This window comes from Callorhinus ursinus, unplaced genomic scaffold, assembly GCF_003265705.2.
Source record: "Callorhinus ursinus isolate GAN/ISIS: 27379988/994484 unplaced genomic scaffold, GSC_fseal_2.0 scaffold18, whole genome shotgun sequence".
NCBI lineage: Eukaryota > Metazoa > Chordata > Mammalia > Carnivora > Otariidae > Callorhinus > Callorhinus ursinus.
In genome coordinates this window covers 21,197,553-21,223,105 of record NW_027397080.1, presented here as the reverse complement: position 1 = coordinate 21,223,105, position 25,553 = coordinate 21,197,553, and the positions used below count along the sequence as shown (strand labels likewise).

General features: G+C 57.2%; 1 protein-coding gene across 12 annotated transcripts in view; it reads right to left on the bottom strand.

The window, feature by feature from the left end:
• The window catches only part of RAP1GAP (RAP1 GTPase activating protein), a 64,771-nt gene that overhangs the window by 16,100 nt on the left and 23,118 nt on the right, over nucleotides 1-25,553 (bottom strand). For 9 of the 12 annotated variants that reach the window (XR_012381353.1, XM_073903220.1, XM_073903221.1 and 6 more), the window contains 7 exons: nucleotides 11,803-11,896; nucleotides 5,555-5,590; nucleotides 4,513-4,560; nucleotides 3,495-3,533; nucleotides 2,825-3,010; nucleotides 655-758; nucleotides 296-374 (listed from right to left, as the gene is read on the bottom strand). Coding sequence is in view for 11 of the 12 variants with exons in the window: in XM_073903220.1 (XP_073759321.1) it covers nucleotides 296-374; nucleotides 655-758; nucleotides 2,825-3,010; nucleotides 3,495-3,533; nucleotides 4,513-4,560; nucleotides 5,555-5,572 (474 nt within the window). In the remaining variant the exon portion in view is untranslated. Of the gene's footprint in view, nucleotides 1-295; nucleotides 375-654; nucleotides 759-2,824; nucleotides 3,011-3,494; nucleotides 3,534-4,512; nucleotides 4,561-5,554; nucleotides 5,591-8,030; nucleotides 8,181-11,802; nucleotides 11,897-25,553 lie in introns of those variants that run through there. The other 3 variants (XM_073903216.1, XM_073903214.1, XM_073903218.1) reach the window with 3 other exon arrangements.

Genomic DNA, 25,553 nt, shown 5'->3' with positions numbered 1-25,553 from the left:
AGGGAGCCGCTGAGTCTGCAGCAGGACTGGGGGCTCACTGCTGCTTAGGAGGTGGTGAAGAGAACTGGGGTCCCCTTATCCGAAGGTGCTCTAAAGTGACCGAAAAGCACACGGGCCGGGGACAGGAGCCCAGAACACACAGCTGCATGCCAGTGTCATGGGACACAGGAGAGGTGGGACCTCAGAGGCAGGGCTGCAGCAGGCAGGGCTAGGACCTGGGGCTCAGGGGGACAGTGTGCACAGGCAAAGCTGCGCCCGGCTGTGTGCCCACCTGGGGTGCCCAAACAGGCCTCACCTTTGCCATCTGGACCACATTGGGGAACTCAGTGAGGCAGGAGATGGGGATGACATCATGGTGTGTCCGGCACTTGGTCCTGGGAGGAGAAAGGCCACGCTGAGGGGCTAGGCAGCGGGAGAGAGAGATGGAAGCCCCTCCGCACAAAGTAAGCCCAGAGGGGACACATCCCAGGGAGAGGGAGGACCAGGGGTGGTAATGGGGCCAGGCCTGGCTTGGGGCAAACTCACTGAGCAACTCAGGCAAATCCCTGCCCTCATTGGGCCTCGATGAGAAGAGTGGGTACAATGAGCTGGGCTTTTAGACTGTTAAGACCTCAGCCCTCCCTACTGTCGCAGGGTCCCCTCAGCCCCCCTCACCTGAGCAGCAGCCGGAGGTGTTCCTGGTCCCCGATGACATCATACTTGAGTGAGAAGACAAGGTGGCCCAGGGCAGTGTCCAGTGAGTAGTAATTGAAATGCTCCTGTGGTGGGAGGCGGGGGCCCGGAGAGAGGGCGGAGCTGAGCGTGGGGCTTCCAGAAACCAGACCAGAAAGCCAACTCACTCCCAGATGGGGGTCCTTCACCAAGCAGCAGGTGCCATGGCTAATGGCAAACTCTGCATCAGATAGACCTGCATTCAAATCCCTGCTCTGCCACTTGCCAGCTGGGTAGCCTCACCTCTCTGCCTCAGTTTCCTACTCTGTAAAATGGGAGGCTAACTACCTTGTGGGATGGTGGCAGGGACTGAAGGACATAAACAGCCTAGCAGAGAGTAGGTGTTCAGTGAATGTTTGTCCTCATCAAAGACAGGACCACACTTGTACCTGCATACCTATCTCCCAGACCCTGCCCTTCTCAGAGCTGGGCACACAGTAGGTGCTCAGTAAAAATCATCTGACTGATGGCTCAGCTTGTGGCTCTGTGGCCCCTGAAGCCAGGGTCCGTGAGAAACAGGAAGTGAAACATCTCATGAACACATGGGGCGCCTGACCGGGTGGGTTCCCACCCTCCTTCCTCACCTGGAGGAGCCACAGGGCTGGGAAGAAAAACTGCAGCAGGCCCAAGGGGGAGCTGCGGCAGGAATCATCCCCCAGAGAGGAGCCCAGGGCTGGCACCTCCGGATGGGGAAGTCCTGAAGTCAACAGCAGACTGGCAGTGCCAAGATATCCCACCCCAGCCTGGCCCCGACTTCCACTGCTGGCCCCGGCCCTGGGAGTGGGGCTGGCTCCTGGCCACACCCGTCCCAGGAGTCATACTGGAAGTTAACACCTGTTAAAATGCGAACACCTGTGCTCAGAAGGCAGGTGGAGAAAGGGGCAGGGGATGTGCCCCACAAATCTGCAGCTCTGGGACACTCTGAGCCGACCTGGAGCCGAGAGTCCCCCCAAGCCCTGCCTCGGCACAGTGATGGAAACCCCCAAATGCTTGGTGCCGACTGCAGATAGGGAGTGGCAGGCGCTTGGTGCTGAGGTCTTCAAGTCCCTTGAGCTAGGAGTTTGAGCCCTCCCAGCGCATCTTAATGGAACGTCAGCCAGAGCTAGGTCCAGTTCCTAGCTCGGTAATTGTGTGACCTTCACCAAGACACTTGATCTCTATGAGCCTCAGTTTCCTCTTCTGTAAAAACTAGGACGATCTTGATCTCATACAGTAATTATGAAGATGTGATAACAGCCACCACTAATTAAGTGCTCACTATATGCCTAGCATGGGTTCTCATGTTTTACACGTGCTTTTATGATCCACGTTTTTACAGATGAGGAAACAGGTTCAGGAAGGTTAAATAACTTGCCCAAGGTCACACCATCAAAAAATGGAAGAGCCCAGATGCACACCCAGGCCATGAGACTCCAGAGCCCACACCACTCCCCACCACCTGGGCTGTAAAATGGCATAGACACCGCACCTGGTACGGGGCCCGACACACCCCGGATCCCAGCATGTGACCTCCCCTCCAGCTCCCACAGTCTCACCCGCTGACCGACAAGTTTTCACAGGGCAGGACCTCTGCTCTGGAGCTGGAGATGGGGCAGGGGTTTGCATCGGTCCACTGCACTGTTCTCCCAACCCTGACCTAAGGGCAGGGCTGGGTCTCTTCTGTTTGCTGCTGCATACCTGGTGCCTAGAACAGGGCTGAGCACACAGCTGGTGCCCATTGCTTGCCAACCTTGACTGAGCACTCGATTTATGCCAGACACCATTCTAAACACCTTACAAGCATTGCTCTCGTTAAAGCTTTGCAGCAACCCCATGAGGTGGGTGTCATCACCATCTCAGTTTTTATGGATGAGGAGACAGAGGCACAGGGAGGGTAAGTGACTTGTCCAGTGTCTCATGTAGCAAGTGAAAGAGCCAGGGTCACGCCATGGTGGAGCCTCTGCTGTTAACCACTATGGCATAATACTGCCTTTTGCAATAAATGTTTGTTGAATGAATGCGTGAATCCACCACAAATGTTTTGAGACCCGGGACTCGGGGACTATCACCCAGCCCCAACCCATGGGTTTGGCTGCCTCCCAGGCCCGGCCCCCATCACTAGTGGACTACCCACCTTGCCAAGAAAATGCTTCCGGTAGATGCGGGCGGTGGGGTTACACTCGAGCTTCACCTTGGTCGTGGGTGATTGCAGTGGCTCTGTCTCCGGGATGCTGGTGATTTCGTGGTTGGTGCCTTCAATCCAGTAGCCCCCGAACTGGGGCAGCAGGATGAGGGGGAAAGGTCCTTCTCGCCCTAGGACCTGAAAGAGGACTCAGCTGAAAGCCACCCACTCTGCACCCTACCAGGGCCCCGGGACACCCCCCCAACTCAGACTGGGCCACTTCTGCCATGGCTCAGGAGTGCCAGGGAACGAGCCAGAGCCTACGTGGGCCTCAGGGCTTGCATCCCCCCCTCTAGCAGACTTGCTCCAGCCCCTCTCCTCCTACCGCAAGCACAGACCCAGGCTGCACGGAACCCCATGTTACAGTCTTCAAGGATGAGGACTTGGGGGAAGGTAGAGTTGGTAGCATGACCTTGGCCAAGAGGCTGGAAGGTTTGGATTAGGGGTCTAAAGGTTCACAGGGGCTCTGAAGACTTGGGCCAGTAAGCTGAGGCTCCGGTGCCCACAGCCAAGGCCTGCGATCAGGCTCCTGGCAGGGAGGAGGACCTGAGAATCCAGGCTCCCTTTGTGGGCACCTCTGGGTCTCAGGGCGGGGATGGGCTCAGGGGGTCCAGCCAGTTACCTCATGGACGCTCGGGTAGGGAATGTAGTCCTCCTCCGTCTACAAAACACAAACAGGGCAGAGACCCAGCTGGGGTGGGGTCTTCACCCTTTACTTACTTCCAGCCTCCCCAGAATGCTCCATCGTTCAGCCAGCCATCTGGGCTGGGAGTGTGGGTGGGGCTGGGTCATCTCCCCAGGGCTTGCCTTGGGGTGACCCCTCAAGGCAGAGGCTGAGGCAAACTTAGCTCCCGGAGTGCTGGCAGCCTCCTCCGGGGCTCTTTCTGCCTTGGGAAAAAGGCTCACTGCCTCCCCAGAAGAAACCTCGGGACCAGTGGTTCTCAGTGCATCAGAATGGCCTCCAGGGCTCCTTAACTACATGGCTGTGCCCCACCCCATTTCCCAGGGTCTGAGTGGGGCCCAAAATTTTACTTTTTTTTTTTTTTTTTTTTTTAAGAATTTACATTCTAACAAGCTCCCAGGTAATGCTGATGCTCCTGGTTTGAGAACCCCTGCTCTGGACAAAGTATCAGGCATATGTCCATGGACTCCCCCTTCAACCCTCACCTTGAAGCCCTGGGCCCACCTCACCCCACCCCATGCCCAGCTGCCAGTCTTCTTGGATTGTTGAGGTCCCAAATAAACCACAGAACCATATGCCTATCTGGAGGGGAGGTGGGACTCCCACCCCAAGAAAATTCTGAGTCTAAGAGCCTCCTCCCAACTCCTTCCATCCCCGGCCTCCTGTCTGTCTCCTCACAGTAGGCATGGGGGAAGGTAGCTGGGAGGGTAGGGGGGCCGGGGGGGGGCAACGAGGCCACCCCTCCCATCTCCTCCTCTCCTCCCCTCCCCATCAGCCTTCCCAGGCAGAAGCCTCCTGGGTCCTGGCTTTGAGTTTTCCTGCAATGGCTGATCATGCCTGGGGAGGGAGTCTCCCCGCCCCTTCCAGGTCCCAAGCCCTTTGGAGAGGCTGCTCAAGAAGCAAACAGCACAGGCAGACAGCCACAGAAAGGTGGGGTGGGGCCATGGTTCCAACCTACTTTGAGGGGTGGTGGGAAGGAGCATCGCTGTTCATCCATCCTGCTTCCCTGCAGAGAGAAGGTACATCCTGTTATACCCCTCCCACGCCTGCTACCAGCACTACCACCCCACAGGAGGCCCACACCCCTGTGAAGGGGAAAGCCCGGCCATGTGGGGGTACTCCAGGGTGCTGGGCGCTTGGTTATCCAGGCCTCTGCAGGGAGAGCTGGGGGCTGTGTGTGGGAATGTGTGCCACTGGGACTGGGGGCAGGGGTGGCCTGCATGCACTAGTGTGTGAGCGTGGGGTGGAGGCCATTGCATCTACAAAGATGTGTGTTTTGAGAGAGAGAGGAAAGGGACAGAGGGGGGGAGAGAGAGCGAGAGAAGGAGGGGAGAGGTAGAGATGGAAAAAGAGAGAGAGGCAGAGAAACAGGAAGGCGCAGAAGAGAGGGTTTGGAGGGCGAACTGACATCGCGGGGAGGGGAAGCTCCTGAGGTTTGTTCAAGTTGCCCCACCCCCCTGCCCACCTCCCAACAGGTACCCATGCATCAGACAGAGGTCTGGAAGACCAGGGCTGGGAGTGGAAGGTAGGCAGGGGTCAGGTAGAGGGGGTGGGGCACATCCCCTTGCCTGTGGCACAGCCTCGGGTTGCCCTGTGCCCTGGCATCTGTCCCTCCTCCCATTCGACACCGGGGTCCTGCGGAGCCTGGGATGCCTCTTGGGGGATGGGAAATGCGTGTGAATGCGTGCGGGTGGGTTAGGATGAGCCACTGATCCCAGCCCTGCTGGGGACCTACACAGGGGTGGGAGCAGGGGAGACACAAGTGGGGCCTGGGCCCATGGGTCAGACAGGGAATTAGCACCCCTAGTCCCCATCCTCTACTCAGACCCCCAGCCCAAGGGCTCAGAACAATGCACTGCCACCACCTCCTCCCAGAACAGTCTGCTGAGGGCCCCTGGCCCATCCTCAGAGAGGAACAGGGCTGGAGATACAGCAAGGGCCCCCACTCCAGCCCAGCCCCCTCTGCGGCTCCCCAAAATGGGCAACAGAGCCAACCTCACCTGCATCTTCTCAATCATCTCAAACAGATCTGTGTTCTGCAACAGAGATGGAGGAGGGCAGGTCAGTCCTCAGGACCGGCCCAGCTGACCTTGCTAAGCCCCTGAAGAGTCTCCACCCACCCCCAGCCCTCCTGGTCCCTCCAACTCTAACCAACCCCCATGGGCCTGTCTGAGAAGCAAGGGGGAGTGGAGAAGGCACTGCCGGAGGGAGCTCAGGGCAGGTGACCGGCAGGGCTTGACCAACTGCTTAGTGAAGTCAGCCCAGGGCCCAGGGCCCTCCCCCAGCCGCCCACCCCACTCAGTCCCCTTCCCAGTGTAAGGAGGCTGCTGCCTCAGACCCGGATGGATGTGACCCTCGGGGAGAGACACATCTCCCCCACGTCACTGTAAGTTTGGCAGTGCCAGGACGGGCCAAGTACCCCAGGTCCCAGCGCCAGAGAGGAGACAGCGGGGATCCTCAGGAGGGTCTGTGGTTCTACCCGCCTCTCCTGGAAGAGGGCCCCACCCTCACTGCCCCTGCAAGCAGTATGAGTCGGGGGTGGGTTGGTATCTGTCGGGGGAGACAGCGCTGGGATGTCCCACTGGCTCAACCGCTGTGTGTGAGTCCACGCGCATCCCCCTGCCCCTCCCACTGCAGCCACTCTCTGCCAAGGGCAGCCAGGGCACACACAGGGTTACTCGGGGCATCTGCCAGCTCGGCTCAGCAGCTCCCGCCTCTCCAGCGCCAACTCCCCGCGAGCCTTCCTGGAAGGCGGCTTCCTAGCCCAACAGAGCGGCTGGGGGCTGGGCCTGGGATGCCCCCCCCCCCCCCCCCCCCCCGGGTCTCCACGATAGTGCCCCTCCCCCAGCACTTCCAAGGCCTCCTACTCATTTGGCTCCTGCCGCCCAGTGGGGGCCCCGCCTGAGCTCACACACATGTGCTATGGGCTTGCGCACCAGGAAACACATACTCTCTCTTTCTCTCCCTCTTGCTTGAACACACACAGCCTTGTGCACCAATATTTAAACACACCCTCACCGTACCAAAGAAAGCAAACACACACATAAACCCCCCCCCACAAACCCAGGGGGTCTGTGCACACCAATTCTGAGCCTCAGAGCCATACGCTAACACACAAATACACATGTCAGTGTCCTAAATTACACAAGAGCTCACCCACTCACAGACACATAGGTCCATGTCCCACAAAGCCAAACACACAGATACCAACCCACCCCTGTGCAGATGTGCACATCAGTAATTGAACACGAAGCTACACAAACACCACAAAACCACTCTCACATCTGTGCGCCGAGAGACACAATAACATGCACTCGCAGATGTCGGCAGCTGTGTTCACAGAAACTGAGCCACGGAGCCCCACTCCCACATAGAAGCTCACCTTTCCCTAACAGAGTCACGCACCCTGGTGACACACATGACAGACCTGACCCCAAAACACTCAGTGAGTTTTGAGGGGGAAAAACGTGCGCAGCCACTGTGGAAGTGGTTCATCAGCAAGAGTGAGGAGCACAGGTCTGACCCTCACACACACCCCCTCACGCCCACTGGAGTACACACTACCCATCACACGCACACACACAGCGTGAGGATCACCGGACACAAACACCCCAGGTGCACACTCAGAGGCCTGCCCCCAGAGGCAAAACCCACCCTGTAAATGCACTCCAAGAGTCCACGGGAGACACTGACCCATGGTCACCTATGGCCACACCCAACACCCTGAGCTTGGAAGAGACAATTCCCCAGGCACCTACAGCAGAAACCACTGACACACCTGCAGTCCAGGTAGACAAACACAACTGTTAACTCAACATCCTGTACAACAGCAACATGGGCATCTGTGCCTGGGTCACACAATCTGAGCCCAGCACAGTCCCAGTAGTGATGTGGGCGCATTACTGGCCTCCAGAGCACCCCACTCAGGGTGACCCGAGGGCCAGGAACAATGCACAGGGAGTCACAGCCACATAAACACTGACACATGGGACTGTCACCCAGAGAGCACACACAGCAACAAGTGACACCCACAGTTACAGCCTCACAGGCGCAGCAGACACCCCGACACATGGCAGACGGTGAGCGAAGTGGCCCAGAGCACCACGCAAAGTTACACGGTGACATTCAGACCCCTCCTAAAGGGGGCAGGGGACGCTGAAGTGGTCCCGAGGCTAACAGACATACGGACTCACGCACGCACACACAGCGCCACGGTAGCCCGGAGCCACGGTGCCACCACGGGCACTCCGATCCGGGGGCGGCTCGAGAAAGAGCCCAAGGCCCGGGACCCCAGGGCAGGGCTGCGCCCTGTGACCCGCCGTGCCCGGGTGTCAGCCCAGAAGCTAACACACCCTCCATGACGGAGCCTCGCACACCGCCCTGGCTAGGGCAGAGCCTGCCCGGCTTCGAGCAAGTCGGGCTGAGCCGGCTCCCGCAGACCCCCCTCGGCCAGGCCGCCCTCGCCCTGGTCCTCACCTGCCAGCCGGCCCCAGCGGGCAGCGAGCCCCTCCGCGGACGGCCGGGGGGCGCCAGGGGCCGCGGCTGCGCCATCCCGAGCCTGGCCCGGCCGGGCCCCCGCCCCGGCGGCGCTTCAGCTGGCCCGGCCGGCTCCCGCCCGCGCGCGCCCCGGCCCGGGCCCCGCAGCGCCGAGCTCCGCGCTCTCGCCTCCGGGCTCCCGGGGGCACACTGCCTGAGCTGGGCTCGCCCGGCTGCCGGGCCCGGAGGGGGCGGGGCGCCAGGTACGGGCGGCGCGGGGGCGTGGCTTCGGAATTCCGGGGTGGGAACACCGGAGGCCCCGCCCCCCGCGCGGCTCGGCCCGCGGTCCCCGGACACTGCGCCTGCGCCCTCGCCCGCCCGCTCTATGCTTTTTCCCCCTGGAGCCCCCAGGCTGTATTCAGCGGGCCCCTACCCTGCCTTTTTCTATCTTCCCAGACTCTGGCTATCCCGCCTCAGGACCGGGGTTCTTGGGACAGGCTGTGAAGCTGGGCAGGAAGAGGAGAGGATTACCTCGTAGACAGAGGGCTCTCCTTGAGCATCTACTTAACGTTGCCCTCCTAGCAAGGATGACCTCTCCCCACAATCCAGGAGGTACGAGCGTCATCCTCATTTTACGGAATAGAAAACTGATTCAAGAGGTGAAATATCATGCTCAGGTTCACACAGCTAGGAAAAGACAGAAACTGGGAATCCAGGGCAAGGCCTGGAGCCGCTCTCCCCTACCTCCTCATCTCCCCCCACCTCCTAATGCCTGCCAGTGACTGGCCTGTTCCCTCCCTTCCCCAGGTGCTATGCCCACACAGGACCCTAACTGCCCTGATCCCGGGAGAGGGCGGGAATAGGGACTGCCAAGACTTCAGGACATGAGGGTTCTAGCACTGGCCTTGCTACAACTTGCTGAGTGGCCCTGAGTGAGCCCCTGCCACCTGCATAGGCTTCAGTTTCCCCATCTGTAAAATATAAGGCCCTCAGTTTTGCCACCTCTGCAGGCCCTTCCAGCTGGCCCTGCATTGTGTCTGCCACTGTACAGTAGGGGCAGGGCCAGGCCCTCAGCATCCTTTCCCCAGACAGGTACTGGAAAGCAGCAATTGCTTCCTGAGCTGTGGCCAAGTCGACACCAGCTGCTGTGGACCGTGCAGGGGCAGGGCTGCCCACCAGCTCAGTGCACAACCTCTCGTCAGCTTCTTGGAGAAGCTGTCAGCGCCTGCCCACCACCCTCCATCTCCAGGGCTAAGGGCTCCTGGAAGGAAGGCAGACCTGGCTCTGGGTCAGGTTGGAGCCTGGGGAACCGGCGGGAACTCTGGAGATGTGTGTTCCAGACACGGTGTAGCTTTGTTTTTAATAATTAACAGGAGCAAATATTGATTTATGCAGGCACTTCCAGGCCTGAGCGCTTCCGGGCACCCATCGAAATGCAGCCAGAGAAGATATCCACTCCCACACCGGGAGGAGGTGAGACCTGCCTGCATCACTGGAGACGTCTGTGTGACAGGCAGAGTGGAGGGTGTAGACACACGTGCATATGTAGCTGTATGTGTGTGACCCTGGGGCCAGGTGTGGCTGTATGTGCATGGACATCCCGGGTATTTGTGTTTGCACATGTGTGTCTGTGTACACATGCTTATGTACACGTGCAAGTCTCTTAATACATTTGCAGACGTGTGAACGTGTCCAGGGACAGAGGTGTGGAGAGACTGTGATGTACACATGTGCCGATGTCTGAATTCCCGAGTGGAGAAAGCCCTATGGCGGGGGGTGGGGTGCGGGGGGGTGGTGTCAGAGTGGAAGGGCCCTGAAGAGCTCAGTGTCTGTACAAATGTGGTTTTCCAATGAGAGGGGAATGTCCCTTCTGGGAGTTCCATCCCGCCCTGGGAACATAACACTGCGCATACAGTTCAGCTTCCTGATTTCTTCTTTCCAAAGTTAGTTTCATAGTCATCACACAGCTGTAAGTGGGCAAGGTGGGTAGAGAAGGAACTGTCACCTCTGTTTTACAGATGAGAGAACTGAGGCCCAGAGAAGAGCAGGGACTTGCCCACTGGCACAGGGAGGTGACTTGCCCCTCAGATTGGCTGCATCCACATGATAAATGTGCACAGACTTGAGGGTACTGGAGGAGGGACGTGGAGAATGTGTCATAGGCCTGACGAAGGCTGAGTCCCCTCGGCCCCACCATGGGTTTGCTGGGCATCCAGGGGGATAACTCAATCTCTCTGTACTCTGGTTTCCCTCCTTGTCAAAGGAGGATGATCCACAGACTAGGTCTTGCTTCTGGAGTAAGGGTGGGCTGTCAGGAGGGAGCGATTTGGAGCCCGCCGTCTGAGCTGCGTTGGCAGAAATGGAAGCTTCTGTCTGACTGGGTGGAGGCCAGGAAGCCCGAGGGGAGGTGGCTTGGAGCTAATCCGTGAAAGGCAGCCTTAGGCTGTCGGAGCAGGCAGGACGTCCTCAGGATGATGGGTTGTTCCTACCCTCATTTTCCTGATAGGAAGACTGAGGCCCAGGGAAGGGAAGCTATGGTCCAAGGGCACACAGCAAGACCTCCTCCTGTATGCTTAGGGGGAGAGGGACTGGGGGCTTCATGAACTCAGGTGCCCTCGAGTGGCTCCCTTCCTGCCAAGCCCCAGGATCCACATGGCCCTGTCTTGGGCTTTTGCCCAGGCACAGGGAGCAGGCAAGGGTCTCAGGAATCCCCTGATGCTACCCTAGGACACCCACTTGGGACCCCCTTGAAGGTGGTGGTCCCCCACAAGGATTAAGGTCCCTGGCCATATGCCTTCCGGGCTGAGGAGAGCTATGTGGCCCTTGGCCGGCCCTGAGTCTGCTCTTTCCTAGCTGTGTGACCTTGGGAAAATCTCTCTGAGCATCTGGTTCCTCATCGGATGAAATGCCCAAGAGGCATGATGTCTATGGACATGCTTTAGAAACCAAAAAGTGTACTGCAGAAGTGAGGGCTTATGACCTCTTCTGTATCAGGGAGGCCACAGGGCCCGGCACTCTGGTCATATAGCCTGAGTTCCGGTCCCGGCCCCATCATATCCTAACCTGTGTGTCTTTAAGCAAGGACCTTAACTTCTCCGAGCCTTGATTTTTCTCATCTGCAAAATGGGACTAGTAACAGTAGCTATCACATAGTACTTATAGTTTGAGGATGGAATGAAATAGTGCCTGTAAAGCATTAAGTACCCACATGGCACATAGTAAATCTCAGTAAATGCTAGTGGTTGCTACGGGTATTCTGCTAAGTTGTTTAGTTACTCCTCTCTCACCTGGACTCTGGCTCCTTGAGGGCAGGGTCTGTGACAGATTGATTTCTGGCCCCGCAGCACCCAGCACAAAAATCTGACACAAATCAAGTGCCGGGCAAACGTTTGATTCTGATGATCTCATTTATAAAGCTCTTGCCCTGTGCCGGATATTGTGCATGGAATGTATTACTGGTACTTTTTCATTTAATTCTCACGATCGCTCTGTGCCGCGCGCTATCATTATGCCCGGTCTACAGATGAGAAGGCCGATGGTGATGTTGATAATGAAGGTGGTTGGCCGGTTTATTCCCAGCTGTTTTGCCCCCTCCCCAGCAGTGCTACAGACCCCGGTCCAACCCACCCAGGGGTGACAAGTGGTGTCCCCTCGGGGAGCCAAACCCTAAGCAGCATCTGCTTGAACATTTTACCCCTGTCCAGCAGTCCTTTTTAATGATCGCTCAGCCCCAGCGGTCCCCAGAGCAGGGGTAGTGGGAGGGGGCACTCACCTTGGGGTAGAGTGAAGCAGGATGGAGGGGAGCCAAGTCTGCGCGTGGCAGGTCTAATGCCTGAGGGAAGCGCTGGTTCTGCCCATCACTCCTCCTGGAAGACAGAAAAGGTCTGTGGTCAGGGAGAGCCCCAAGCTGGGAGATGGGCGAACTTTGGGAGGAAGAGTTGCTCTCAGAGTTGGGGGACAGATTTCATGGAGGAGGGGTCCTGGGTTCCCCAGGAGGAGGGAGAGGAGAAGCTTCTGGAGCAGGGTGGCCAAACAGGCTCTCCTTCCCCAGAGATCAGGGATGTGGCCAGGGTCTCTCCCCAAGTTCTATGTTAACCACCCCCCCACACACACATACTCCAGCCAAGATGATGTATGTCCACAGCCCATTCTGAAGATGGGTAGACTGAGGCAGGGGACCGTGAGGCTTGCTGTAGAGGGCTGAGTCCTCTGACCTCTGTACTAAGCAGGGTGCTCAACCTGTATAGACCTCTCCCTGAGCCTTCAGGGAGACACGGCCTTAGGACTGAGAGAACACTTGGGCTATTGCTGTTCTTAACGACAGTAACAACAGTAGACACCCACTGGGCCAAGCCCCTCTTCCCAGGCCTGAGGGCACAGACTCCTCACCACACTGGTATTCTCACTTAACAGATGAGGACCCAGAGGCAGGCAGAGGTCACACAGCTGGTCAGGGGCAGAGCCAGCATCTGTGTGAGGCCTGACTCCAAGTTCAGCCTCTCTGCCCTCACCCACACCCCTCCCTGAGGAAAGGAAGCAGGTCTGGTGAGGGTGAAGTCAGCTCCTGTCACCCTAGAAAGCCTGCTGGGGAGGCTACCTCGGGGGTCAGGGAGAGGAAGTGCCCAGTGGCTCCTGGAACCCAGGGAGCCCAGGGCCAGGTGAGCAGGCCTGGCTTCCCCTTGCCGCCTGGGGCCACCCTGACGTGGCTGCCCATCCACTGAGGCTGGTCCTGGGAGGGTGAGTCATTCAGGCCACCAAATGATCCTACCTCCTCGGCCCACAGCGGAGGGCTTGGGTCAGGGGGGGCCGGGACTGCCACACCCTGAAAGGGGAAGGGCCTGCAGGAACCTGGCCCAGGAAGGAGGCCCCGCAGCCTCTGAGCCCCGCCTGCTGACTCCTCTCAGCCCAGCCTCTCTGGTAGGAGAACCAGCCCAGAGGAGTGGTCCACAGCCCCGCAGCATGCACCAGATGCCTCTCTGCCTCCCAGGACTGCTAGCATCTTTAAAGCGGGGCCTACACTAAGCAGGGCTTGACCCAGAAAAATAGATATGGTGGCAGTGGCATTTCAAGCAGTGGCATCAGTGTGAGGAAGGTATTCCCAGGCACTTACCTGTTGTGTGACCTTGAGTCAGTGACACACCCCTCCCAGCGTCTGCTTCCAAAAAAATTCATAGAACCTGGACAGCTAGTAGGTTGTTACTCAATCAAGTCTTTGGTATACATTCATTCATGGTAAACTCTGGGTCCCCAAGTTAGGGTCTCATTCGGTATTTGTTGAATGGATAAATAATTGAATGAATCAATGAATGAGTGGAGGTTGGCAGCAGGGAGGCACTGGAGGTTTGTGAGCAAGGAAAGAGCCTGAACTTAGGTCCCTGAAGGTTGCAAGGCATGCTGACCTGGGGAGAGACTGGAGCCGGGGGAGTAGAGAGAAGGCCCACAGAAATGGTCCAGGCAAATTCCACTGAGGTTGCCCTGAGGACTCTTTGTCGAGACCTGGGTCATGTGCCTGGAACTGTGTCAAGCATTTTTACACCCTCATTACACTGCTGGGAGATTGGCCTTATTTATCTCCCTTTTTATAGATGGAGACCCTGAAGCTCAGAGAGATGAAGCCATTTCCCCTAGCAGGTGGGTGACAGAGTCCTGAATGTAAAGCCCACGCCCTTGACTGAGCAAGGCCAGTGCTGGTGGGATGGGGGGCAGAGGCTGCCCGGGGGGCCAGGAAGTGCTGGGGTCGCAACCCCGGGGAAGCTGGCTCCCCTAGTGGTGGGGACATGGGGACAGTGGCCTCGGCGTGGCCCTGGCTGCCCAGTGGAGGTTGTGGCCCATGATCGAGCTATTCAGGCTCAAACAGTGGCTGCTACTGGTCAGTCGTCTGGCAACAGCTCCCTAACACACTCCCCTTCCAGAACCCTCTCACTCTGAGCTTCCCCATGTCCAGGTACCCGTCCTACACAAGACTGCTCATGCTGGCATAGGACTAGGGAGGTCTCTCAAGACAAGGGGGAGTGGGGTCTGACTTCCATCCGGGACCCAGCCCCAAGGCTCTCAACTCTCTAGTTCCTGGCTGGCTAGAGTAGGCCCCTCCCAGTAGCCCCCCACCCCTGCCAGGCAACTCCTCCACCTACAAGGTCACTGCTGAGGCCCTAAAGGGCAGGAGACGGGAGGGACTCCACAATGGGACAGAGCAGGAATTGGAGGCCCTGGGCCCTGCCTGCCCCCATCCATCCCAGCCCTGAGGGACCAGAAGGACAGTAATCACAAAAGCCACAGCCCACCTGTGCCTTGTATGATTTCACTTAATCATCACCCCAACCCACTGAGGCAGGGGCTCAAAAACCGCCTGCTTTTACACATGGGGAGACCGAAGCTCAGCAAGGTATGTTAACTTGCCCAAGGTCACACAGTGAAGGAGGCAGAGCAGGCACCGGAATGCAGGTTTGTCACTCCAGAGCCCAAGATCTGAACTTCAACGCACGGGCGGACCCAGCAGGTCGCATCAGAGGCAACGATGACAGTAATGGCAAGGACAGCTAACGCTGACACTGGACGGAGGTGCCCTGGGCAGGCTCTGCTCTAACTGCTTTGCTTGGATTCAGTCTTTCAAAGGAGGGCACTAAGCCACAGACAGGTTAAGCAACTTGTCCAAGGTCACAATGACAGTAAGTGAAACAGAGGATCTGAACCCTCAACCATCTGGGTCTAGGTGCCCTGATGCTACACTCTATTGACTCTGAATAGATGCTACTTGCTCAATAAATAATTTGGCAAGGATGAAAAAACTCAGCCTGTCTCCTCCCCTTCCCCCTCCAGGTCCCCTTGTCTCCCCTCCCCATCTCAGCCTCCCTCACCCTGTACCCATCTCACCCCCATCTTTCTAGCCCCCTCCATTCCCCTTCTGCCTCTGGCCTCTGCACACCTCCCCCAACTTGGCCGTTTCCCTCCCTCTCGTGAACTTGAACCTCCCCCACTGCGCCCCCCACACCCCGGTCTCTATCCCACCCTCCTCTCCTCCTGGTCTTCACCATTCTGTTCACATGGGGCTGCCCCTCCCCACTTCTCTGCAAACCTTCCTGACCCCATGGCCTGGCTCAGCTTAAAATGCTTTGCATCTCCCTGCACGTGCAGCAGCTGGGAGGTGCCTGGAGCGTGCTGGGCCACAGGGACCTCTCCCCTCTTTTCCCCTCCCCCTGCCATGACCAAAGTTGTATCTGCACAGCACTCTACAGTCTGTTGTCTCATCTGAGCACCCTGACAACTTTGTGAGGTTGAATATTATCCACCTTTTCTCCAGATAAGAAAACTGAGGCTCAGAGAGGTTAAGTGACAAGTCCATGGTCACACAGGGAAAGGGCAGAAGAGAGGTTGCACTCCAGCCCAAGGTTCTTCGACTACACTCATCATAGCTGCTCTCAACCCAGGACCTCAGTCCAGTCACCCAGGCTTGGCTCCCAGTGGCTTCCCTAGGACAGCCCTCCCTGGCTCCCACAGCCACCACCAAGCATCTTCCCTAGGTCCAGATCCGGTCCTGCCCTGTCTGGTCTGGACACCTGCCTCCAGGTACAGGACACCTGGCCATAGGCAAAGGTGGCAGCCAGAGAGGAGGTGACTTGCCCAAGGTCACACAGAAAGCCTAAGCCAAGCTGGCATCTAGGCCAGGCACATTCCAGGGTCACCTTCAGGCCCTAGAGGTGCGTGGCCGTCAGCCAGCTGGCCCCAGCTCCCTACCCTGTTGGAGCACCCATCTCTCCCAGGGAAAGGGCGCAGCGGGGGGGGGGGGGGGGGGGGGGAGGGGCCCAGTGGCCCAGCTCCTGAGTGGGAAGGATGGGCCAGGCCGGAAGCCACCGCTGACAGCTCCTGGGTTTCTTGGCAACTGTCACTGCACCTCCTCCCATCCCTTATCTCCTCATCAAGGTAACAATAATAATCTCACTGTCGTGAGTACAGCTCTTTGTACTTTTCCAAAAGTGCTCTTTATCTGCTCACTCCTGGGAGTCTCACCGGAACTGGAGCGGGAGATAAGGCAGTCGCTAGGATCTCCAATTTCCAGAAGGATAAACCGAGGCTCAGAGTGGTTAAACCACCACCTCGAGGTCACCCAGCAAAGCAGAAGCCAACTGGGGACAAGAACCCAGGCCTTCTGTCAGTCCAGGGCTCCAGGCGCCGCACTGGGGTCGGGGGGCATCTCAGGGGGGTTCCGTCCACTGCCAAACTGCAGGTCAGATCGAGGCACAGTGGAGGGAGTTAGGTTAGGCTGAGGAAGCTGGCCAGATGCCTTCCTGGGTTGCTTCTCCCCTGTTAGCCAGCTGGAGAGTTGGTGGGAGGGTCCTGTCTTTCTCCCCCTCTGCAAAATGAGGGATAATATCCCCCCTTAGAAGGCTGCTGTGAACCGCAGAGTAGAGTAAGCCCTAGAGAAGCATTTGCTATTATTATTATTATTATTAGCCACTCTCCCGGAGAGCTCCACCCTTTCAAGGCCCTAGAGCTGTGGCTGGGCTTTCCCGTGGGTATGACTTGGCCCTGGGGCCACCCAAAGATAGCTGCTGGATGGAGGTCCCCAGGTGGGTGTGGCCCCTGCTGACTCTCCTAGCCTCATCTCCACACACGCCCTTCTTCCTGTCCTGCCCGAGTGGCCTTGTCCTATAGCCTGGCTGGGCGGCAAGCAGTTTTGCAAATAAGACACACTGTTTCACTGCTGAGCCTCTACACAGGCTGTTCCCTCTGCTGGGGGCTCCCTTTTCCTTCTTTGGGGCCTGGTGAACTATTCATGCTTTAAAGTTCATCTTAAACGGGTGAAACTCTGGTGGCCAGAGCAGGTGACATGTGACCATCAAGGCAGGAAGCCTGTGACAGGGAGCAGGGGAGCTGGACAGGTGCTGGACAACACACATACAAGTTGGGAAACCAGAGGGCAGAGCAGGTACTCAGCTAGCCAGAGAACATCAGGCCGAGAAGGACTTGTCGGGGGTTAGCCCAGGACAGGGCCTGAGGGGTCCAGCCCAGCCCAGGGCTGGTCACGAGAGGCCGGGGTCCTTTGAGTCTCCCTGGTCTCCATGAAACCAACTGGTTCTACCAAGCTGACAACTCACATGGGGGACAGCAGAGGGCACAGACCTCAAGGGGAAAAGCGGGTGTGGAGGGCTACTCCTGTGGGCCCTCACCCCCAAGAGAGGCCCTCTGGATGGGGCGTGGGGGCTGCCTATGTCTCCCAGCCGTGGTATCGGGTCTGAGGGGACTCTAATCTCCTGAAACCGGAGACTAGAGACTCCCTGGAACTGCCCCCTCCCCTGTGGGCCACAGAGGCCCATTGTCTCCAGTGCTCAACACACACACCCCCCACCCCCACCCCCCGCCTCATCCCTGGCCTTGCCAAGGTCCCAGGGAAGGTGGCCAGGGGCAGCTTGGTAAGCAAGTTTCTGAAGCCAAGCCCAGGCAGCCTGGCCCCCTCCCCCCAAGGCCCACAGGGAGCGGAGGGACACAGACATGGCCACTCTTGGCTCTCCTTTCCCCGGGCACTTTTGACCTCTACCGGGACTCAGAAGGGAGCGTGTGGGTCGGGGGCCGAGTGCGGTGATGTCACGTAGTCCTTACAACAACAACCCTGATGGAGGGCTGTTGTTACCATCACGGCATCTCAGAAATAAGCTCCAAGCAGAGGCTCAGCGAGGTTGCAAGATGGGCCAGGGGCCCCACAACCACCAAAATAGTAGCGTTGGTGGGGCGCCCCCCAGGGAGTGGGGGGAGCAGGCCTCAGTCTCCAGGCTGGGCAGAGGGGTGATCAGAAAGGCGGCACTTGGGGCCCCCACCCTCACTCCACGTTGGCTGAGCGCCAAGACACCCGGATGCCGGAGCCGGGCCAGGAGGTGGCCTCCTGAGCAAACAACAGGTTGGCAGCCCCGAGAGGAGGTCATGGGACCGGCCCCCACCCGGGGGCACGGCACCTAGGGCCTGGGCCTCCAATCCACCTGCTGCATACCAGCACCTCCTCTGCCCAGGTGGCCAGAGCTCCGCTGTGGCCTGGGCATGACCCCCTCCCCCCCCCACCCCCCCCCACCCCCCTGCACCTCCCTGGGACGGACTCCTCCCTGCACGCGGGGCAGGGGGGAGGAGTGACCCTGAGGTGACCTAGCCCAGGGGCCTCTTCCTGCTGGGATAATGACAACAGCCGCTGACCCAGCCTGGTACTTTGCAGTTTGCAAAACTGCCTCCTTCGCGCTAGACCTTTGTCAACAGCCTCACAAGGCACCTGAGGCAGATAGCGCTATCTCCTCCGTCCCACGGTTGGAAACCTGAAGCCAAGATGGCGGTGGCGGCTTGCCTGAGGTGCCGCGCCTGAAGCTCCAACGCGCTGCTCCACTCTCGGCCCGTGTGCACAGGACGGGCCCCACTGACGGGCCTGCCACAGACTGCCACCCTCAGCACCCAGGGAGGCTGTGAGCAGGGCCCGGCCCGGCGCCCATGGACTGGGGCCCAATGCCACCTACAGCCCCCCTCCCTCATTAACCTCAGTGTCTTTCCCCGCCTCTGCGGCCCGGGCGGTCGGTCTCCCTCTTCTGCACTCCACGCATCTCCCCACTCCCCCACTGGCCCTTCACTCCTACGCTCAGTCACTCATTCAGGATTCACGTCCTGCCCCCTGCTCTGGGCCGGACAGCGGTGTGGGGTGTTGGCATCCGAGCAGGGTGATCCGGGCCTCCCCCGCCTCCAAGCAAAGCCCCAGGGACGCCCACCCGACTGTTCTCTAGCTGTTCTCAGTATTCCTTGGGCCCCAACGCCCAGACACAGCCTTCCCATGCCGAGGCCTAGTTTAATCCATCCCTCTCCCTCCCTAGCTGGTAGGCAGAAATCCCTGCCAGGCCAAGGCGAAACCCCCTCAGAGAGGGACAGGGTTGCCATCTCCTAACCACAGGTGACAAGGAGGAGCCCTGGCTCTGCCTCTAAATCAGCAAGTGGACAGGATTAAGTCACCACGACCTCTCCAAGCAGATTCTATGGGGAACGGGGACTCCGATTAGACGGTGCTCAGGCCCAGCCCTGACATCCTCCAGGAGGATGGACGGGAGGATGAGACACTACGAGCTGAGTCTGCTGAGAACTGGGTGCACCAGGACCCTGGCGGCCTTACTCCGCCTGGAGGGGGGCTGGGGAGGGGGCCTCCGCCTCCTCTGAGCTTCTCTTCTCTGAGCCTGCTTCCTCATCTACAACATGAGATAGTAAGACCTACTTTGCCGGGTGGTTGTGTAGAATAAATTAGAGGCTACGTGTACAATCTGACTAGCCTAGAGCTGAGTATATAGTAAGGGCTCAATAAACCACAGGCTCCTGCCTGGAGGGACAGTGTAGCATCACAGGTGTGGGCTCTGGAACCAGACTGCCTAAGTTTGTATTCTAGCTCTGCCACTTAATGGCTGTGTGACCTTGGGCAAGTTACTTAATGTCTCTGAGCCTCAGTTTCCTTATCTATACAATGGGGATAACAACAGTGCCTGCCTCCAAAGGGTTGTCATGAAAATGGAATAAGTTCATCCATGCAAAGATTATCAACATTAACCCTGAACATTTCCTGGCCTTCCCTTCTTTCCTCCTTTCTTCCTTTTTCTCTTCCTCTGTGGGCTGCTGAGGACTGAGGCAGGATCCCTGGGTGGAAGTTGGGAAAAGGTAGACCGGAACTGCCCAAGAGTAAAACAACCAGCTCGTAAGGTACTGAGCAAAGACAGGCAGAGCCACACGGGGATGTAGTGGGGAGATTTCTAAGGTGCGGGGATGACCTCCCAGTTACGTCCCGCGTTTGGGATCTATGACTCTTGATGGCTCTAGGGTCCCTGTGGCAGGTGGCAGAGGCAGTGGGTAAATCTGCATGATTTTGAGGAAGTAGACTTTTCCAGGTCTGGGGGGGCACATCGGTCGCTACCACTTCTCCGCAGGGGTTTGGGCCGCTCCTGTTACAGATGAAAATGTGTATACTCTTTAGCCCAGCCACTGCATTTCTAGACATTTATACACAAATGCACAAAAATATATGAACAAATGACATTCACTGCAGCAGAGTTTACAACGGCCAACATCTGGAAGCCACCCCCAACATCCATTCAAAGGAGTCTGGACAAATGCATCAAGGCCCACGCAAAGCGTGGACTGCCACACAGTGATCGCAAAGGAGGTCTCTTGTCCAGATGGGAAAAAGGGTTTGAGGCATATTGTTAGGTTAAAAAAAGCAACTTGCCCAACAAAAAACCTCACTTATAAAAATTAAAGATGAAATGTAGAAGTTCACATGGGTTATCTCTGGGAAGCTGGATCACTAGGCACTCCTGCCTTCTACAGGATATATTTTTCTGCATTGTTTTGATTTTTACAATGAACATTTATTATTTTCTGTAATCGGGGGGGGATTTCTTTAAGAAAATCTGAGTACTTACTATGAGTCGGCTCTCCGAGCAGCTGACTCTTACCTTTTTCAGCCATCTTGAGAAGGAGATACTCTTCCCTCATTCCAAGGAGGAGAAGCTGACACGGAGGAAGGTTAAGGACTATGTCCAAAGTCCCCTAGCCAGGAGTGACAGAGCTGGGCTACATCCCCAGTTGTGACTGATTCTGAAGCTTACACTGTTTCCCCTACATTAAGCATTAGGCAGCCTTCTCTGTGGGTCAGGGAAGGGAGAAGGGAGAAGGCAGGAGAAAAGCAGCCCAGGCAGCTGGGCACAGGGCCGTGCCCCGGGACCTCAGCTGTCATGTCCTGGGAGCCAGGTCAGCTGGGGTTAGCCTGTTGGGGGCGGGGAGGGCGGGCAGGGCTGTCTGCCTCATTTGCAAATGCAAATGCAGACTCCACTCTGGGCTTCAGCTCTCGGCCCTGAGCTGCCCCAGGCTGGCAGGAAGGCAGGTGCTCAGCCCCACCACTGACCTTACCCCCCCACCGCCAGGCTTCAGGGTCACTGGGCAGGTGGGCACGCACTGGGGCCCTAAATAACTTTCCATGTTGATCGACCTATTTCTGGAAGAATTTGCCATTGAAGGTTACCTGCTACATTCTCTGCAAGAGCCTGGAAAGGTGACACACACATCCACATGTGCCTGAGTTTGGATGGGCCGCTGAACACATCTAGAAGTTAGATGGACCTGCGTTCAAATTCCGACAATGTCAAACTCTAGCTGCGTGGCCTGGGGCAAGTCACTTGACCTCTCTGGAGCCTGCTTCCCCCGGCTGTAAAATGGTGTTGATGACTGTTTCCTGCAGGGTTGCTGGGAGAATTCAATGAGAGGATACATGCAGAAGTACTCCCTAAGCCAGAAGCCACCTTCCACGTGCAGGGGAGGGTGACGCTCCTGCTGTGTGTGCAGGGGGCAGGCACACGGCCGTGCAGATGTGGAATGGACAAAGGTCCATCCCGGGTGGCTCAGAGGCCCTGCCGCACAAACTCAGCAAGCCAGCAGGGCAAACGTCTGACGCTTTTGCTAGAAGCTAGCTCAGGGTTTTCTGCAGCTCTGCCTGGTGATGCGAAAGGGTGTGTATCTCTGTGGGGGAGGATGTCGATGGAGGCCTGGCAGGAACGCGAAAGGTGGGCGGGAGAGAAAGCGTTCGTGTCTGGGCCAAGTGGAGGTTCGCATCTGAGCGCATCTGTATATGTCCCGTCATCCGCCGGCCTATAAGCCCTCCGCGGCTCCTCACGGCCTGCGGGCCTCTGCGTGTCTGGCCCACCTCTGGGCCTCTGCACACACCACCCCCTCCACCTGTTACACGCTCCCGTCTTCCCCCATCTCACCGCATGTGCTACCCTCTTTTCCAGGCTTTCTGGGACCCCCGCCTCACACTGGGTCAGGCCACCCCCCACCCCCCGACCGGCTTCTCCAGAAGCCTGTCCTCGGCCCTCATGGACTGACCAGTTTGCATTGCACATGTCCCGCTGTGACCTAGATCACTGGCCAATCTCTCCTTCTAGAAATGGAGCTTCCTCAGGTGAGGACCAGATCTGTCTGGAGGCCTAGCACACGGTCGATATTCAATAATGCTCTGCACCAGGAGTGGCCGTGTATGCATATAACTCTAGGTCATGACGAAGCTATCTGGACAAGAGTCAAGTCCATGAGTGTAAGTATGGAAACTGTGTGTGTATGTGTGTGTGTGTGTGTGTGTGTGTGTGTGTGTGTGCGCGCGCGCACGTGCATGTGCATATGAGGGGGTCATCTCGAAGAACCTCTGGCCCCGTGGGTGGGCCAGACCTGGCCAAGGCATCCAGACCCAGGCTGGCTGGGGTGAGAGAGGAAATAAGCATAAGTTCCCTTGCCCCCCTGCTGCAAGCCCCTCCCCAAAGAGCCAGGCCCAGGGCCTCTGTGCCAGATCCCAGAATACTTCTGGGCAGGAGGGCAGCCAGGTGGGCCCAGGGCTCCACCCCTGCCAGCTCAGAGGACGTTCTGCTCACTTGGGGCCCAACCCAAGCCTGGTCTTGCATGCCTGCCCACAATGCCCACCCCCTCCCGCAGACCTGCCCTGTGAGCAGCAGTTCTTGATCTGAGAGAAGGTAGGCCTCCAACGCCCCTGGCTGCTCAGCTGTCTTCCACCTGCTGCCAGGAGAGCATCTGGAATGTTCCAGATTTGGGGTGGGGCAAGGAATCTTGCTCCTGCCTCAAAGCCTTTACACTCACTCACTCTGCCCTCTTTCTGGACTACCCTTCCCATGGCCAGCTCCTTCCCACTCAGGCCTCGAGAGGCCCTCCCTCATAATCTTAGCCAAGGGGGACCCCTTCCCACTCAACCTTGTCCGTCACTCATTACCCATTACCCATCTGAAATTACCTAATTTGTCTGTTAGCTCATTTTGTTTTTTTTTTTAAAGATTTTATTTATTTATTCATTTGAGAGAGCGAGAATGAGAAAGAGAGAGAGCATATGAGAGGGGGGAGGGTCAGAGGGAGAAGCAGACTCCCTGCTGAGCAGGGAGTCCGATGCAGGACTCGATCCTGGGACTCCAGGATCATGACCTGAGCCGAAGGCAGTCGCTTAACCAACTGAGCCACCCAGGCACCCCTGTTAGCTCATTTTGTATCTGTCTTCTACACTGGAAGGTAATCTGCATGAAGTCGGACATCATGTCCGTCAGACTTGCTGCTGTATCCCCCATTCTTAGAGACTACCTGGCACATGGTAGGGACTCAATAGGTATTTGTTGAATGAACAAATGGCTAATGGAAGCCATGAAAGAATCCTGTGAGGTGAAGATTGTCCCTATTTATAAGTGTGGGAACTAAGGTTCAGAGAGGTTAAGTCTCTAGTCCAGGATCACACAGCAAGACAGTCAGACACGGTCAAGGCTGGGGACTCTCTGACTCTGCTAGAAACCCAGCACATCAGAGTGTTTTTGTAGCCCATCTTCCCATTTTATAGGCAGGAAAACAAGCCTCAGAGAATGAGGGTTATGTTTCTCCAGGTTACCTGGGCCCAGAATGTTTCATCCCCCCTAAAGCATGCAGCTTGAAGCAGACGCCCTGGCCAGCCCTTCCAAAGTACCTTGTCATTGTTCTCACTGTCGCTGAGGTAGGGACTATGAACAGCCCCACTGAACAAAGGAAGAAACCACGGATCAGTGGGGGCAGGCACTGTACAAGGTCACCCAGCCTGGACTCAGGGCAGGCCTGTCTGGCTGCATCAGCCAATGCGCTTGGGGCCAGTTCGGGTTGACGCCCACGGCCGGAGAGCATGCTCCTGTGTATGCAGCTCTCCCCCCCAGCAGCTAGTGAGCTTCCAGAGGGCGGAGTTCACACAATTTGCCCCCTCTGCAGGGCCTAGCACATAAGGACGACGTGGCAGTACCCACGATCGCTGACATCGCTCCGGGCCAGGCCCTGGCTTTCCACCTTGGCACACATGATCTCATTTCATCCCCACAATAATCTTTGAAGGAGGTGCTTTTGTTCATTTTACAGGTGAAAAAAAATGAGCCCCAGAGAAGTGAAACTATGCTGCATGCAGCACAGCATGTTCCAGGAGCAGGAAGACAAATGGGTGGTGGGAGCCCTGGCAGGCATCTATCCAGTGATGGCTTGGGGGTTCAGACCCTCTGGAGTACCCATAAGAAGTCCCTCCTGATGGCTACCCCTCCCACCTTCAGCTGCCAGGTCCAGCTCTGTCCTGTGTCCGGCGCAAGCCATCACATGCTTTTCTCCCTCCACAGTGCTGCTGGGCCACTTCCTCCAGGACGCCTCCCCTGATTCCTAGGTGTGGGGGAGGAGTCCTTCTCAGAACTCCCCATATCTTCCCAATCAACGCTTACCACCCCTAGGAGAACCACCTCTTTCCTCATGTCCTGCTCTGGACTGGGAACTCTATAAGGAGGGTGGCCTTGCCTGTCATCTCTGATACCACATTCCCTAGTGTCTGGTTGGCCCTCAGAGGGCATCCCCACACTAAATATTTGTTGAATTAATTTGCTGAATGAATGAATGAATGACTGCCTTGGGGGAGACCCTGAGCAGAGGAAAGCCTTTAGGGGACTTGGGAATATTAGAAAAGTCTCCTTTACAACCACTGCTTCTCAACCAAACCACCTCAATAGTGCCTCAAATTCTAGTACTAAAATCTTAATGAGTCTCTCTTTGGTGTAATGAGGCTTCTCTCTCAAAATGCAAATGCCCAGCAAGAGGAAAAACATCCACTGAGTATACACACTGGACTTATTTCATTCTAAGACTCCTGTGGGGTAAGCAATACAGTTCTCACTGTTATGGACAATCTGAGATTCAGAGAGGCAGACTGGTGTCTGCAAGGCCACACAGCAAGTAAGAAAAACTGAAGTTGGAATCTGACCTCGGGGCTGCCTAAAAACAGAACCCAAACCTTCCCATGCACCACCTACACTACACAGGGACCTGAGGCTGAGCATTGCTGGGATGTAGAGGTGAGCAGGGCCCACCAGACTGAGAACCTTAGACTTGCAAGAGTCCTTATGGACGTCCTCTGTCTCTTCACTGTGCCCAAGGTAGGCATGGGGAAACTAGCCTGAGATGGGGACTCACTGCCCAAGATCACACAGAAAAACAGCAGGAGTCCCTGGACCAAAACCCATCTGGAGGGGATCTTCTCCTGTCTCCTAAGCTAGAGGGGCTCTTTCTTGGAAGAAGGGGTCTCTCCAGTCTGGACTCTCTCCCAGGAGCTCCCCCCATCCCGGGAAGGAAATGGCCTTCTCTAGAAGGGGGCATTGCCTGGCCCCAGAGGACGATAAAGGGCTTCAAGGCCTGCAAGAGTTGAGATGAACAGAGGATGGAAATGAGAAAGGGCTGGGACAAGTAGCTGTTGAGTCCAGAATCAACAGACTTGGAGAGATATGATCCCCGTCCTTAACTCATTAATGGGCCACTGTGGGCAATGGGAGGTCCCAGAGGCTACATCTAGGCTCAGGCAACTGGTTGTAAGTACGGAAGAATTTTTGATATCCAGCAATGGAATGGGCTACTTCGAGGATAGTGAGCCTCCTGTCACTAGGAGTGAACAAGGAAGGGCTAGTCAAGGAGCTGCTCAGAGGTCATCCA